Genomic DNA, 16682 nt, shown 5'->3' with positions numbered 1-16682 from the left:
ATTTTAGGAGTTTGATCTTAGCCAGAAGTTATTTGGAAGGCTGCTGATGACTTCTTTGGTGAGGAAGGGTTTAATTTTGTGAGATTTCCATCTTATTATACATGCAAACTCAAATTTTCAAAATTAAATATTTTTTAGACATTACAATATGAAGTCACACATGTTCATTGTAGAAAATTAGAAAACACAGATAAGAGAAAAAATGATTACCTGTAATCCTTTGCTCAGAACCACTGTTGACGATAAAATACTGTTTTAGTCCTTTTCATTTAATGAAGTAAAATAGCTCAATAAAGTTTAAATTTTTGATTATATGTTGAAATAATATTTTGGATATGTTGGTTAAACAAAATATTATTAAAATTCACTTCACCTGTTTCTTTTTACCTTTTTAATGTGGCTACTAGAACATTTAAAATTACCTATTTGGCTCACATTATATTTCTATTGGACAACACTGCTCTAAAGTCTCTTTCAGCTTTGACCATTTTGAGTCTTAATGAAATTTTACTGTCTGTACATGTTTAACTCTGCAATAATTCTTTTAGACCAGTGTGGTCCAGTAGAACTTTTTGCATGGATGAAAATGTTTGATAATCTTCCCAATATGGTAACCTCTAGCCACATGTGGCTACTGAGCACTTGAAATGTAGCTAGTGTGATGGAGGAACTGCATTTAAATTTTTACTTAATTTGAATTAATTTAACTGTAAATAGCCATGTTTTCTGGACTGTACAGTTTTGGACCTTATGAAAAATAAAATTTCCGTGTTTCTCTTTTCTAGTTGTGTTGGTGTTGAAGAGGAGAAGGCTGCTGACATTGACCTCTACCATTGCCCCAACTGTGAGGTCTTACATGGGCCCTCCATTAGTAAGTAGATCTTAAGGTTTCTAAGAGAAGATGGGCCAGAAGAGAGAGAAAGCAAAGGTAGCGTGGAAGGGAGATTACTTCAGATTCATCTCCCTTGGGAAATAGCAGACGCCTACATAGGCCCTGCAGGCCAGCAGCTGCCCCGCTGAGAGGGCAGAGTACAGAGCTTCACCTCCTTCCCTTCCTAGGTATTCCCCAAAGGAGACACCTATCCTCACCAGGAACTTTCCTGAATCTGTGAGGGTCTCATTGACCCCACATGCTCCAAGGGCCAGTTAGATTGGAAGAGAAGCAGGGTCTACTGAAGCCTTTGTCTTGGAACCATAGCTCGAGGCCATTCTGACTTATGGTCTCCTGTCTTTTTCTTTCTGGCTTAGTGAAAAAACGCCGTGTGTCTTCAAAAGGGCATGATACACACAAGGGGAAGCCAGTCAAGACTGGAAGCCCTACATTCATTCGAGAGCTCCGGAGTAGGACCTTTGACAGGTGAGTTACCCCTACTCCAGGGCTCTAGGAAGCTGGGACCATCTCTTCCCAGATTTCCCACTGGCTGCCCCATTAGTTGCTTCTCCCATTTGGGGGTGTTCTGCAGTGTTCTGCAAGTTCCCTCTGGGGAGGGATCTTCCATTTTAATCAGTTTCTGAGAAACATTGCTAGAGTTTCATTTGATGTGCACAGTACATTAAGGTCCACTTGTGGAAACTTTTGGTAGATTGGGTGGCAGTTTTCACCTAAGTCAGGAGACAATGTTTACATGCACCCAAAGATTGCTACAACTAGAAGGAGTCATAAAGATCAGAAAGTTTAATTGTCTCATTGTAGAGAAGAGGAAACTCATTTTTAATAATAAAAAAAATTTTGACTGGGCATGTATTTCTTTTGCAATCAACAAAAATAGTTTTCCTTTTTAAAAAATTAAGATGGCTTATTAAAATATTTCAATTGAGCAGAAATAATAAGTTGGAAAAATTAATGAATGAAGCACTCTCTTTAGCTTAGTTTTTAATTCATTTGATTATTTCCAGCTTTCCTATAATTGAAATGTTTAGAATTATAAATGTTTCTTCAACTTACTATTTTTTTGTTTTATCTGTTTGTTTAAAGGCAGTGAGTCTCCCTTCCTCCTCAAGCCCGTCAGGTCTCTTCTCCAAAGTCAACCAGTTTCTTGTGCATTCTTTCAGAAATAATTTTTGCTTATACAAGCACGTGTGTTGTTTGTGTGTGTGTGTGTGTGTGTGTGTGTGTGTGTGTGTGTATCACTCTTTGTAAAAAAATACAAATAGAAACACACTATATTGTTCTGCATCTTCCTTTTTTTTAACTCTAAATTATATATCTTGGAGATCAATCCGTAGCAGCACATACAGATGTTCTTCATTATTTTTCATGGATGTGTAGTATTTCATTGTATGAATACATAATTAACAAACATCTGTTGACAAACATTTAAATCAAATCTCGTATTTTGCTATTAGAAAAAATGCTTCAGTGAATGTCTTTGTACTTAAGTTTTTGCATATGTGGGTGAGTGTATGTGTAGATTTACTACCTAAAAGTGAAATTGCTAGATCAAAGAGTATGTGCTTTAAAAATGTTTATAAATGTTGCCAAATTATTCCAAAGTGGATATACCATTTCATGTTCCCACTAGAAAATGTGTTTATTACTGTTTATTACTATTTTTAATGACTACTGGGCCTTTTCTCTTCTATATTTTTTTCTACTACTTTATGGCTTTATTTTTTTTTCAGTTTGATTCTTGATCTAGCTAGAGTTATGTAAAGAGTGAATAGATGTTTTTCCAGATGTTCATCCCCACACAACTTGTTAAGTAGTCCATCTTTTCTCCAGCATGATTAAAAAAACAAAAACAAAAAAAACCCCAAAACTCCCGTTTTCTAATTAAGTATGCGTGTTGAGAAAGTGGTTGTAAAAGTTGCTTTCATTTTTTGCATCACTATTTTTATTTCCCAATACTTTTAAAAAACTTTTTAAATTAAAATTTATTGGGGTGACAATGGTTAGTAAAATTACATAGGTTTCCAGTGTACAGTTCTGTAATACATCATCAATATATCACATTGTGTGTTCACCACCCAGAGTCAGTTCTCCTTCCAGCACCATATATTTGACCTCCTTTACCCTCATCTACCACCCCTTCCCCCCTTCCCCTCTGGTAACCACTAAACTATCGTCTGTGTCAATGAGTTTTCGTTTCTTTATTTGTTTGTCTTGTTCCTTTGTTGCTTTCAGTTTTATATCCCACATATCAGTGAAATCATATGGTTCTTGACTTTTTCTGTGTGACTTATTTCGCTTAGCATAATAACTTAGGATCCATCCATTTTGTTGCAAATGGCAGTATTTCATCTTTTCTTATGGCAGAGTAGTAGTCCATTGTGTATATATACCACAACTTCTTTATCCAGTCATCTATCGAAGGACACTTTGGTTGTTTCCATGTCTTGGCCACTGTAAATAAAGCTGTAATGAACATCGGAGCACATACGTGTATATCTATATCTTTACGGATAAATGTTTTCAGATTTTTTTGGTATATACCCAGGAGAGGGATTGCTGGGTCATATGGTAATTCTATTCTTAATTTTTTGAGGAGCCTCTACACTGCCTTCCATAATGGCTGCACCAGTCTGCATTCCCACCAACAGTGTATGAGGGTTCCTTTTTCTCCACAGCTTCTCTAACACTTGTTACTATTTGTCTTGTTGATGACAGCCATTCTAACAGGTGTGAGGTGATATCTCATTGTGGTTTTTATTTGCATTTCTCTGATGATTAGTGATGTTGAGCATCTTTTCATATGTCTATTGGCCATGTGTATGTCCTCTTTGGAGAAATGTCTATTCAGGGTTCAAAGAGGACTTTATGAATTTGACCTCAAAGGCAGGGGAAGTGAAAGCTATAGTAAATGAATGGGACTATATCAAACCAAAAAGCTTCTGCACAGAAAAAGAAACCATTGACAAAATAAAGAGGCAACCAACCGAATGGGAGAAGATATTTGCAAACGCCTCTGGTAAGGGGCTAATATCCAAAATATATAAGGAACTCATACAACTCAACAACTAAAAAACAGTCCAATCAAAACATATTTGCCAATATTTTAAATGGGGTAATGCTTCTCTGGGTTAGAGTAAATCAGCTAAACTTGTCAGGTATGTCTTTTCTTCCTGGGCAGGCTGTTGACTGATTTCTTCCTTTGTCATCCGGAGCAGAGCAGCCTATTGATAGGATGCCGTAGGTTAAGCTCCCCACCTATTCCAGTGACCTGGCTTATTGCCTTGGATAGGTCCTTTCTTCCCTGGCACATGAAGTTTATGCCATTGGTTGCCAGCCCACCTTGGGTCCCCTCAGAAAGACCCCCTATACTTGGGTGAGTGGCAGCATCCAGTGAGGCATTCAGTGGCAAGGCCCCTGGTCCTCAGGCTTTCTCTCATGTGATCTACAGCTCAGAAGAAGTGATTTTGAAGCCCACTGGAAGTCAACTGACCGTGGAATACCTGGAAGAGAATAGCTTCAGTGTGCCCATCCTAGTCTTGAAGAAGGATGGGTTGGGGATGACGTTACCCTCACCATCATTCACTGTGAGGGATGTGGAACACTATGTTGGTAAGCAACACTGACCCTCTTAACTACCATTGGTCACTACCATCAAGACCTATGACCGTTTCCCTCCAGTCTACCTTTTGCATTTCCTTTCTAGCCATCTGGAGAATTGGAGATGAAGTGGCTTGCCCAGAGTCATTCTTTGGCAAAGCTAGAATCAAAATCTTAGTCTTCTCTTCCTTTTTTTCCTAATAGACCTCAAAACCCCAGGCTGAGCCCCATTTTCACCTGGGAATTCCAGAGGTGGTAGTCTCTCTGTCCTCTGTTGAGATGAGAAAGCCTTCGGCTTTTGCCCTCACATACCAGTTGTCTTTTGGACGATAGGAAGAGAAGAAGTGAGGACGCAGGGCCCAGGCAGGTGGACTGTACTGTGAGTGAGGCTGTGTGTCAGGCAGTTCTATTGCCCTAGCAGCCTGGACCCGGCACATAAGTCTAAGGAGAGGGTGAGGGATTCCTACCCCGACCTTCCAAACATGCACATACAAATACAATGTCTGAGGAGAGAGGTTTTGAGTGTAAAGCTGTTCTAAGGACTGGTGAGGGGATGGGAGCCTCTTCTCCGGTCCCTGAGACCACTTGGTACAGAACCCATCTCTTTACTCCAGGTTCTGACAAAGAGATTGATGTGATTGATGTGACCCGCCAGGCTGACTGCAAAATGAAGCTCGGTGATTTTGTGAAATATTATTACAGTGGGAAGAGAGAGAAAGTCCTCAATGTCATTAGTTTGGAATTCTCTGATACCAGGTAAGAGGGTCAGGGGTAAGTAAAAAGTCTGACAAATGCCTGGAACTTGTGATATACTGAGGATATGTTAATGTTCCTTTCCCTTCCTCCTAGTGGTTTCTTCCTTTGGGGTGGGGAGCTGGTTTATACTTTTTTCTAGGTGAGCTGCTCACATTATAACAACCAAATCATATTTCTCCTCTGCAGTGTCTAGCATTGGATAGATTGATTATACATTAGCTATTTTAATTAATTTTTATCTCCTTCAAGACTATGACAACTTTCTTAGACCTTTGGCTGGTATTCAGAATGTGGCATGGTCACTTGTTTAATTCCCAAGATAGGTCCTCTCTTCCTGGAAATAGATTTACTAAAATTACCCACAAGTAGTTTCTCTAAGAATAAGGTTTTTTTATATTTAAAATAAAAGAAAAAAAGCTTATAACCTTTAAATCATTCTGTCTGGGCTCATGCACTCAATAGATATATGTAGTCTTCTCTGTGCTCAGAACCATGGGAGATTCCAAAAAATCATAAAGTATCTTTTTGGACTTAGGAAGCTTACTGTCTAATTGTTTACTTCTTTAACTTTTAATTTTGACATAATTATACATTCACAGGAAATTGCAGAAAATGTACAGGGAAGTCCTGTGTATCCTTCAGCCAGTTTCCCTCAATGGGAGCATCTTACAATAACTATAGTACAATATTGAAACCCTTGCTGTTGGCTTTGACATGCAAAGTAAACAACCTGAAGATTGTTTAAAAAACTACGTTTGCTTACACCTCACTTCATCTTGAAAGACTATTTGAAGTAGCTTGCAGAGATGCAGAGAGGGGGGAAAAAAGAGAAAATTAGAATAAAAGGAAAATAAAGGTGGGAAAATAGGCTACATCTGGTGGGCAATCTACACACAAAATATGTATGAACATCTGGATAGTTGGTGGAGAAGGACTGTAGACTTTTCACTGAATTTCCTGAAGGTCAGAACAAAGAAAGGAATACAGTGTTACAAGATTTGTGGTTTCACATAGGATAAAAACAACCAGATGTTTAGGAGGAACACATCTTTACCTGGAACTGAGCCTGGAGAGGTTTATCTGATGGTTCCTCATAACGAAGACACTATGAGATGGGGACAGTACAATAGCTGTTATAAACCAAGTGCCAAGTGAGTGGGCCCTGAAGGGGGGGAGGGGACATATGAGCATTTAGAGGAGGAAATGATCACCTTTGACTGGGGGAGGTTGTGGAGCTGGAACTTGGGACTTCTAGAGCTGAGTGGAATGAGGATGCTGACCAGACTTACAGAAATAAGTGTCCTGTGTGTCCTTGGGGATTCTGTGGAGGAACAGCTTTGTCTTATGTGACTTTCACGGGGATGGAGGGTATTTTATTCCGACTTCAACCTCAGTTCCCAAGCAGCTAACATCTGTTCTTCATCCCTTCCTTGCTAGGCTTTCTAACCTTGTAGAGACACCCAAGATTGTTCGGAAGCTCTCATGGGTGGAGAATTTGTGGCCGGAGGAGTGTATCTTTGAGAGGCCCAATGTGCAGAAGTACTGCCTCATGAGCGTGCGGGATAGCTATACAGACTTTCACATTGACTTTGGCGGCACCTCGGTCTGGTACCATGTGCTCAAGGTAGGAATGGGTATGGCTTCTGGAGGCAGCTCAGCCTTGGACCTCCCTGTTTGTTTCAGGTGGCAGCACAAAACAGGCTGCTGAGGCCTACCTGCCTCCTGGATTCTATTTGGGTGACATTTCCATATAACTGCTCTATCAGGGTCGGGCACTTAGTGGATATGCCATATAAACTGCCTCTACTGTTTTGATGATGCTTAACATTGTTTTTGAATAACAGAGGATGTGTGTTTTTTTTCTCCACCTGTTATCTTCTTAATTAAACCAATCTATACTCGTACCACTGTGTATGGAAATGTCCATATTTACTGCAGAAATTCCTGGTAACATGAGAAACTTCCCCTCCCCCAATTTTATTGAGGTATAATTTATATACCATAAAATTAATCTGTTTTAAGTGTATAGTTTGATGAGTTTTGGCACTTGTATGTAGTTGCATAACTGCCACCACCATCAGGATGGAGCATATATGAGAAGTTTTTTTAATGTCAGCCTTCCTGTAGATAGTTTCCCTTTTGTGGTTGTAACAATTTTGTAATTAGCATATTGATTGTCAATGACTGTAAAGGAGTTTTGAGGTATGGAAAACAAATTCTTAAGTAGTTTTGCTTGTTTTCTGCCATTCTTCATATTATTTAGTTTTCTTATCTGAAATGCCAAGGAAAGAGCAGAAAACTTGAATATGGCTCTTGTCCACATGATCACCAATCCTGAAATAGTTTCCATTGGTTTATCATGAAGAAATTGGAGCGTGTAAATAAAAGTGCTATTACGCAAATGTTAGATTTAACTTTTTTATTTTTAAATAATTTATTTTTTATAGAAAATTTGCAAAACTAATGGGGAGAATTTCTGTGTGCCCTTCACTCAGATTCCCCAAATGTTACCGTTTTATATTCTCTCTTTCTCTAAAGCAAACATAATAAAATGGTTATATATATATATTTTTTTTCTGAAACATTTGAGAGTAGTTGCAGACATGGTGTCCTTTTTTCTCATAATTTAGTGTATTTTTCTTTTAAACAAGGCATTATATAACCACAGTATAGTAATAAAAATCAGGAAATTAATATTTATGTAATGCTGTTAATCTACATTAGTATTAATCTAATTCAAATCTTTCCAGTTGTGCAATAGATAATTTCTAGTGTTGCTTTTCTACATTACATTGAAATTTATTATCATAAAATAATGGTTAAACTAATCAAGCTGTGGGTTGGGGATATTTTTGTGCTAGTGGGTTTTTGCTTCTTTTGTGCCAAATTATCTATCTGGTGATTTTTCAGGCAAAACATAATTAGGAAATAAAATGTTCTTTTAACAGATAATCATGTAACATAAAATCTCCCAGAAGTCCTTGGGCGATTACTGAACTTTTAAACTTTTATTAGCTTTGATGGCAGGTGTGAAAAAGAGCACTCTCTGTAAATGGCATTTAAAGGCAAATTCAATTTTTTCCTCATTGGTAATGTGGCCTTAAATTCTCCTAGGGCTAGTAGTATTGATCTTTTCATCTATAGAGGACATTTTTTCATTTGGCATTGCATCTGAAATAGGTGCCTTTGGTGTACATTTGTGCTAAGTTGAACAATTTTGTTTGAAATACCCTTTCCAAATTATTTTTGTCAGTCTTATAGAAGCTTAAAAGTGCAGTGTGCAAAAGCACCTTTTGAAGTTTTCCAAATCCACATAAAACCGATTCATGGATGGGTGTGGGAAAGAATTCTGGCATACTACATGGTCTTGGAGCATGGGAGAGAGAATATCCTTTTGGAGACCCCCTGAAGGACTTTTCTGGAAACCTTGATATTTCTGGCACTTCACTCTCTTTTTATTTCAGGGTGAGAAGATCTTCTACCTGATCCGCCCAACAAATGCCAACCTGACTCTCTTTGAGTGCTGGAGTAGCTCCTCTAACCAGGATGAGATGTTCTTTGGGGACCAGGTGGACAAGTGCTACAAGTGTTCTGTGAAGCAAGGACAGACACTTTTCATTCCTACAGGTCTTCCCTGGGCCCCTCTGGGAGCGTTTGAGGAGGGCGGGATGAGGAAGGGAGCTTATGGCACCAGAGCCAACCCCTTCCCGTAATTTGTTGATCTGATTATGTGGGATATCCCTTTCTTATCAGCTGAAGGCTCAGAACTGGACTTCAAGAAAATTCACATGGTGGCCAGTGGGCAGCATGGTTGCTTGGGGAGGCTTCAGGTGGGGAGGTGCAGGAGGAGGCTGATGGACTCCTTTGCAGTGGCCTGATGACATCTTGGTGGACATACAGAGAACAGGACTCTAAGCCCTGTAACTTTGAGTGACTGGAAGGCTGGCATTGTAGGCTATAAATCAGAATGACTTGGGTTGAGGGTGGGCCTTTCCCCCCTAAACAATACATGCCTAGGCCTGGGGTGGGATCTGAGTGTATGTATTTTGAAAAGGTCCTCCAGTTGTCTCAATTTGGGGAAAGTTGACATTTTTACTATGTTGAGTCTTGCATGAACACAGTATGCTTCTCCATTTCTTTAGATTTTTCTTCATTTCTTAATTTCTTGATTTTAGAGTTAGTATTAAATTTTCTTGAAACATTTGGTAGAATAATTTAGTGCAATCTCATGGACCTGGAGGTTTTTTTGGGGGGGTAAGTTTTTAATTAGCATTTAATTACCTTTAACTTTATTAGGCTATTCAAAGTATCTGTTTCATAATGGGTGAGTTGTGATAGTTTATGCTTCTAAGGAATTGATCGATTTTATCTAATTTGTGAAATTTGGGTGTGTAGAGTTGTTCATAGTACTTCTTTATTATCCTTTTGATGCCTTCCAGTTCTTTGGTGAGATCCTCTGTTTCATTCCTGGTGTTAGTTGTTTGTGCCTTCTCTCTTATTCTGTGTTAATATTAATGGAGGTTTGTCAATTTTATTGAACTTTTAGGAAACACTTTTTGTTTCATTGATTTTCTCTGTTGTCTTTCTGTTTTCAATTTCATTGATTTCTGCTTTTATCTTTGTTTTTTCTTCCCTCTGCTTGCTTTAGGTTTACTTTGCTCTCCTTTTTCCAGTCTTGAGACAGGAACTTAGATTATTGATTTCAGACTTTCCTTCTTTTCTAATGTAAGCATTTAGTGCCATCAGTTTCCCCCTCAGTACTGATTTAGCTATGTCACGTATTTTGACATATTGTGTTTTAATTTTCATTTAGTTAAATATGCATTAAAATTTGAGATACAATTCACATACCATGAAACTTAAAAATGTTAAAGGGTATACAGTTCAGTATTTTTTTTTAAATAGTCACAAGGTTGTGCAACCATCACTGCTATCTAATACCAGAAAATTTTCATCACTTTAAGAAGAAATCCTGTGTTCATTAGTCACCCCCCATTTCTCCCTCCCCCTAGTCCCTGTCAACCACTTTTGTATTTTTCTTTGTATATGGATTTGCCTATTCTGAATATTTCGTAGAAATGGAGTCATGCAATATATGATCTTTTGTGTCTGGCTTCTTTCACTCAGCATACTATTTTCAAGGTTCATCCATGTTATAACATGTATCAGTACTTCCTTCATTCTTTAAATGGCTAAATAATAGTTCACTGTATGGGCATACTACATTTTGTTTATCCATTCATCATTTTATAGTCAATTTGGATTGTTTTCACTTTTTTGCTATTATTAGTAATGCTGCTATGAACATTTATGTACCAGTTATTATGTTAACATATATTTTCAGTTCTCTTGGGTATATACCTAGGAGAGAATTTGCTGAGTCGTATAACTCTGTTTAACTTCTTGAGGAACTGCCAAACTGCTTTCTAAAGCAGCTGCATCATTTTGCATTCCCACCAGCGATTTATGAGGGTCTCAATATTTCCATATTTTCCCCAACACTTGTTCTTTTGTGTGTTTGTAATTATAGCCATCCTAGCGGATGTGAAGTGGTATATCATTGAGATTTTAATTTGTGTTTCCCTAATGACTATTGATGTTTAGCATCTTTCCATGTGCTTATTGGACATTTGCATCTTTTTTTCTTTTTGAAATGTCTGTTTTAAACCTTTGCCCATTCTTTAATTTGGTAATTTGTTTTTGTATTGTGAATTGTAAGAATTCTTTATATGTTTTGGATATTAGACCTTTAGCAGACATATTATTTGCAAATATTTTCTCTCATTCTGAGAGTTGTATTTTCACTCTCTTGATAGTGTCCTGTGACGCACAAAGTCCAATATATCTATTTTTTGTTTGTTTGCTGGTGCTTTTGGTGTCATATCTAAGAGACCATTGCCTAATTCAAAGTTGGGAAGATTTATACTTGTGTTTTCTTCTAAGAGTTTTATAGTTTTAGTTCTTACATTTAGGTCTTTCATCTGTGTCAAATTAATTTTTGTACATGGTGTGAGGTAAAGGTCCAGTTTCATTCTTTGGCATGTAGATGTCCAGTTGTCCCAGAACCACTTGAAAAGATTATTCTTTTCCTATTGAATTATCTTGACACCTTTGTTAGAAATCAGAAGACCGTAGATGTATTGGTTGATTTCTGCACTTTAAATTCTACTCTATTTTTCTATATATCTACCCTTATGATAGTATCATACTGTCTTAATTATTGTACCTTTGTAGTAAGTTTGGAAATCAGAATGTGTTGGCCCTCCGACTTTGTTTTTCTTTTTCAAGATTGTTATGGCTATTGTGGGCTCCTTGGATTTCTATATGATTTTTTAGCTTCAGTTTTTATATAGGTTTTTGTGGTTACTCTAGTTTTATTTTACATGTCTATATCTTTATCACAGTCTACAGGTATTGACATTTTAATTGACGTTTTACCAGTTTGAGGGAAGTGTTGAAATCTTACCTCTGTTCATGTGCCTTTACCCTTCCCATTTATAATGTATTTGTCTTAAATATTTCCTTTGCACTTTGAGAACCATGTCACATAGTGTTTTAATTTTTTTGTTTCAAATGTCAAACATAATTTAGAATACCCAAGAGAAGGAAAGTCTGTTGTATTTACCTGTATTTTTACTCTTTCTTCTTCCCACCTAGTATTCCAAGATTCCTTCTTTTATCATTTCCTCTCTGTTTACAGTTTCAGGGTAGGTCTGCTGGCAACAGATTCTCTTAGTTTTCCTCTATCTGTAAATGTCTTGATTTCCCTTTCATTCCTGAAGGACATTTTTGCTGGATATAGAATTCTGCCTCAATAGTTCTTTCCTTGTAGTACTTGAAAAATGTTGTACTGCTTCCTTCTGGTCTCCATGATTTCTGATGAGATTTCAACTGTCATTCAAATTGGTGTGTTTTTTTTCTGTATGTGTCATGTTTTGCTACTTTCAGTATTTTTCCTTTAGTTTTTAACAGTGTCGTTGCATGGATTTCTTTGGTTTTATACTGTACATGTTCACTGAAGTTATTGAATGTGTAGGTTTATATCTTTAGCCATTATTCCCATTTACATTCCCATTTTTCCCTCTCAGAGCTAGCCATTGTCCTGAAGTTGGTGATTATCATTTTCATGCATTTCTATCCCTTTATTACATGGCATGCCTTATTATGCATTTATTTTACATATTTTTGAATGTTATATAAATGGAATCATCATATTAGAGATGTATTATTCTCAACTTGGTTTTTTCTATGAACATTACGATTGTGAGATTCATGTTAATACATGTAGCTGCAGTTCATTCATTTTACTTGTTTTCCAGTATTTCATTGTATGAGTGTACAGCAATTTATCCATTCTCCTGTAGATGGACATTTCATTGAAGAGTTGCGAGCAGGGGCTGATATGGGTAGATTTGTATTTTAGATATATTACTTTTGTGGTGGGATGTGGAAGATAGATTTTAGAAGTCGAGATTGCCGTTGAGCATGGTTTGTAAACAAAAACTTTGGACTTAAGACCCCTTTGTACTCTTAAATATTATTGAGGGCCCAAAAGAGCTTTTGTTTTTTTCTGGTTTATATTTAGTAATGTTTACCATATTGTAAATTAAAACAAAATCTAAAAATGTTTATTAATCAATTGAAAAATAACCTTAATAAACTCATTGCATATTAGTGTAAGTAACAATTTTTTTTAAGAAAACCTATTTTCAAATCAAAAAACATTTAAAAACATTTAGTGAGAAGATTGACATTTACATTTTTGCAAATCTTTTAATTTGTGGGTTAATAGAAAACAACTGGATCCTCAAATCTACTTCTGCAGGTTGTGATATCATGTCATGTACCCTCTGGAAAATTCTACTGTACACCTGTGAGAGAATGAGGGTGAAAAAGACAAAAATAACATCTTAGTATTATTATAAGCATAGTTTTGACTTCAGATATGCTCTGGAAGAGTCTCAGGGACCCCCAGGATTCTCTGAGCCACACTTTCCAAACCACTGGTGTAGGGGAACCAGTTTGGAGGCTGTTGTAAGCAGCCTCCGTGAGAGATAATGAGGGGTCTGATCAAAGCATTGGTAGGATGGATGGATGGAGAAGGTGACTATGACAGAGATTTCAGAAGAAAAATCAGAAGGTCCCAGAAGGCAGTGTAGGATTAAGGGCAAGGTGAATAGAGTTCCAACTTAAGTGCATGCTTTATAACCAACCTGTGAAGTGGATATTTAGCTATAATATGACAGAATTTAAATCCAGATCTGCCTAACACATAAACTCTTTGTTTTATCTTGGGTAGAGTTAAAAGGGGTAGTCATGGCAAGGAGATGATGCCCTTCTTAGAAATAAGAGAGAGGATGGTTGAGGCAACAAAGATATTTTGAAGTAGAGAAGAGGGAGGTAGGAGTTTATCGACCTCTTAGGTTGGTCCAGTTCAGGGTTATAATGATGGCAGACTTGGCCAGGGTGGGTATTAGGAGAATGGAGAGACCTAGAATGTTCTGAATTAGAGGAAGTTAGACTGTTCTGAGTCACTGCCAGCCTGGATGCTCTAAGGTCTTGTGTTTGAGCTGAGTGGGCAGCGGAGATGTCCAGAGGAAGAAAGGGCCTCTTCCAGCTCTGATTTTGCTTTGTTACACTGCAGGATGGATCCATGCTGTGCTGACCCCCGTGGACTGCCTTGCCTTTGGAGGGAACTTCTTACACAGCCTTAACATCGAAATGCAGCTCAAGTGAGTCCTGAGGCTGTGGTGATCCCAAGTTGGCCATTCCCCTCTGCTAGAGTCCTTGGGTTCTCCTGTATAGTGAGGAGTGCAGCACAGGAGGCAAGATGATCAGAAAGTGACTGATACTGGTTCCTGATGATATTCAATCTGAGGGTGAATACCTCTTCCTCACTTAGTAGTTATGTGACTTTGGACAAGTCACATAATCTTTAAGCCCAGGTTTCCTAACCCATAAAGTAGGGTCTTACAGGGTAATTGTGAGGATTAGAGATAATGGATATAAAGCATCCAGATACCTGATACATAGTAGGTGCTCAGTAAACAGGAGCCTTGTGATCGTCATTATTGTTGTGCCTACTTCCTCTAGAGCCTATGAGATTGAAAAGCGGCTGAGCACAGCAGACCTCTTCAAGTTCCCCAACTTTGAGACCATCTGTTGGTATGTGGGAAAGCACATCCTGGACATCTTTCGAGGTATGAAGCCCTCTGCCAACTGTCCCTTTCCCCTTGGTCCGCTGAGTATGTGTGCGTGCATGTGTGTGCACGTAACCATCACCTCGATCAAGACACACTCCCTCACCACAGAGATCTACGGTATGTCCCCAGTGCTACCCACATAAAATCTTACCCACTCTCTCCCCCTGCACTACCCATAACTTCTGGAAACCACTGATCTGTTTTTCCATCTCTATAATTTTGTCATTTCAAGAGTGCTATAAAACTGAAATCATATAGTATGTGATCTTTTGTGATTGGCTTTTTTACTAAGTATAATGTAGGGTAGAGCATAGATTTTTAACATTTTTATTTAGCAAAGATGCTGAAAAAATTGAACCACAGTGAAATTATCCCTATTTCCTTACCAAGTAAAGTCAGAAAGTCAGTGTGAATAGTCTCAGAGTTTCCTGGATGTGCTTCCCATAGGGACAAGGCCCAGTCCTGACCATCCTGGCATTGCTGTGTTGGTTCTGGGCACCAGCCCAGGTGGAAGCCAACCTTCAGGGTTTCCTCTTTCCTGGTCTGCTCTAAATAGAGTGGCTCCTTTGCTCAGACATGAGATTCTTCAAGGTGACTTGGCCAGAAGGAATCAATATCTCAGAGTTACAAAGAATCTCAGAGGCCAGTGAGTACAGTCTCCTCCCCAATGCCTCAAGCCCATATTCTGCCACCTAGACAGACTGTCACTTAAGTGTTCGATCAGAGGGTGGATGACTACTCCTTATTACCAGTTCAGTAAAAAATTCTTTATTGAGCCTAAATCTGGTTGCTCGTCATACCCTCCTCCTGGAGTAACTTAGAACAAGGGCATTAATGGCCACTCACATCTGTGCAAATGGCAATCATGGGCTTCCTGTTGCGCTTTGAAACCCAAGAGGAAGAGTAGTGTGGCGGGAATTGCACAGACCTTGGATTCAAATAGACATGATTTTAGTCGTGACTTTGGCACTTTACAAGGTGTGTACCCTTGGTTAAGTCTCTTTGCCTCTCTGAGCCTCAGTTTCTTGAACTATAAAATGAAGATAATGATACCTGGCTTACAGGGTGGGGTATAAGGATTAAATGAGATAGTAGATGTCAGATGCCTAGCACATAGTAGGTACTCGTTAAATGCACACTATTATAAGAACTGAGATCAGGAGTTGTGTTTAGAACCTTGAGCATTTTCTCTGGTTGCCTGAAAAAAGGAACAAGTCCTTCACTTACCTGTATGGCTTTGTTGACACTCTGCCTTCCTCTTTCACCCTTTAGGTTTGCGAGAGAACAGGAGACACCCTGCCTCCTATCTGGTTCATGGTGGCAAAGCCCTGAACTTGGCCTTTAGAGCCTGGACAAAGAAAGAAGTAAATATACTTATTTCCCTACCTCCTCTAGAGTTTTACCCTCCATCGGGACTGGCTTTGGGTAGATGCTTTGGGGAGGCAGAAGAGGGCAGGGAGGCTTGTGGGTTCCTGGCATTAGAGTGGAGGACTGGGCTAGGACTACTTGAATTGCGTTTTCAAATTTTTCCGATTATAAAAAGTAATACATGCTTACTCCAGATAATTAGAAAAATACAGAAGAGTATAAAGAAGGAAAAACATAACCTGTAATTTTAACACTCAGGGAATTAACATTAACATTTGGGTATATTTTCTTCTGGTCTTTCTTATATGTATTTAAAAAACATAATTGCTGTCACCCTGTACATACAATTTTGTATCTGAATTGGTTAGTTTATCTTAATTTTTCTGTGTCACCAAAGTTCTCCATAAACATTTAATAGTTACATGATATTCTTTTGCAGGGATGTGCCATCCTTACCTAACCACTTGTTTATTGCTGCTTCCTTTTTATTTATTTATTTGGAAGTAGTTATAGAAAATCAAGCAGTGACTGTTTGCATCAATCTTTGTCCTTATCTCTTAATTGTTTCTTCAGGATAGAATCCTAGAAGAGCAATTACTGGATCAAAGAATATGAAAAACTGTAAGACTCTTGATGCATACTGCCAAAATGGCTTTTTAAAAATATGTCAATATCCATCTATCCAGTTGAATGCTAAACAGCTATAAAAGATATTAAGAAAGCTGTCCATGTACTGACTTGGAAAGATCTACAGAATTTAAGTATAGGTGTAGAACTGTGTGTATAGTATCCTACCTTATGTGTAAAAATGGGGAAAACAAGAATTATATTTATATGTGCTTTTATTTGCCTGAAGACACAATCTG

General features: G+C 38.0%; 1 protein-coding gene across 3 annotated transcripts in view; it reads left to right on the top strand.

The window, feature by feature from the left end:
* PHF8 (PHD finger protein 8) overlaps positions 1–16682 on the top strand; it is a 118179-nt gene that overhangs the window by 35107 nt on the left and 66390 nt on the right. For all 3 annotated transcript variants that reach the window (XM_019710846.3, XM_019710845.3, XM_019710847.3), the window contains exons 3-11: positions 786–871; positions 1249–1357; positions 4341–4501; positions 5104–5245; positions 6683–6869; positions 8710–8872; positions 13890–13977; positions 14339–14445; positions 15721–15812. In XM_019710846.3, the coding sequence (XP_019566405.2) occupies positions 786–871; positions 1249–1357; positions 4341–4501; positions 5104–5245; positions 6683–6869; positions 8710–8872; positions 13890–13977; positions 14339–14445; positions 15721–15812 (1135 nt within the window). The remainder of the gene's footprint in view (positions 1–785; positions 872–1248; positions 1358–4340; positions 4502–5103; positions 5246–6682; positions 6870–8709; positions 8873–13889; positions 13978–14338; positions 14446–15720; positions 15813–16682) is intronic.

This window comes from Rhinolophus sinicus, chromosome 18 (assembly GCF_057876585.1).
Source record: "Rhinolophus sinicus isolate RSI-liver-muscle chromosome 18, RSI-T2T, whole genome shotgun sequence".
NCBI lineage: Eukaryota > Metazoa > Chordata > Mammalia > Chiroptera > Rhinolophidae > Rhinolophus > Rhinolophus sinicus.
This window is presented reverse-complemented; position numbering and strand designations above follow the sequence as displayed.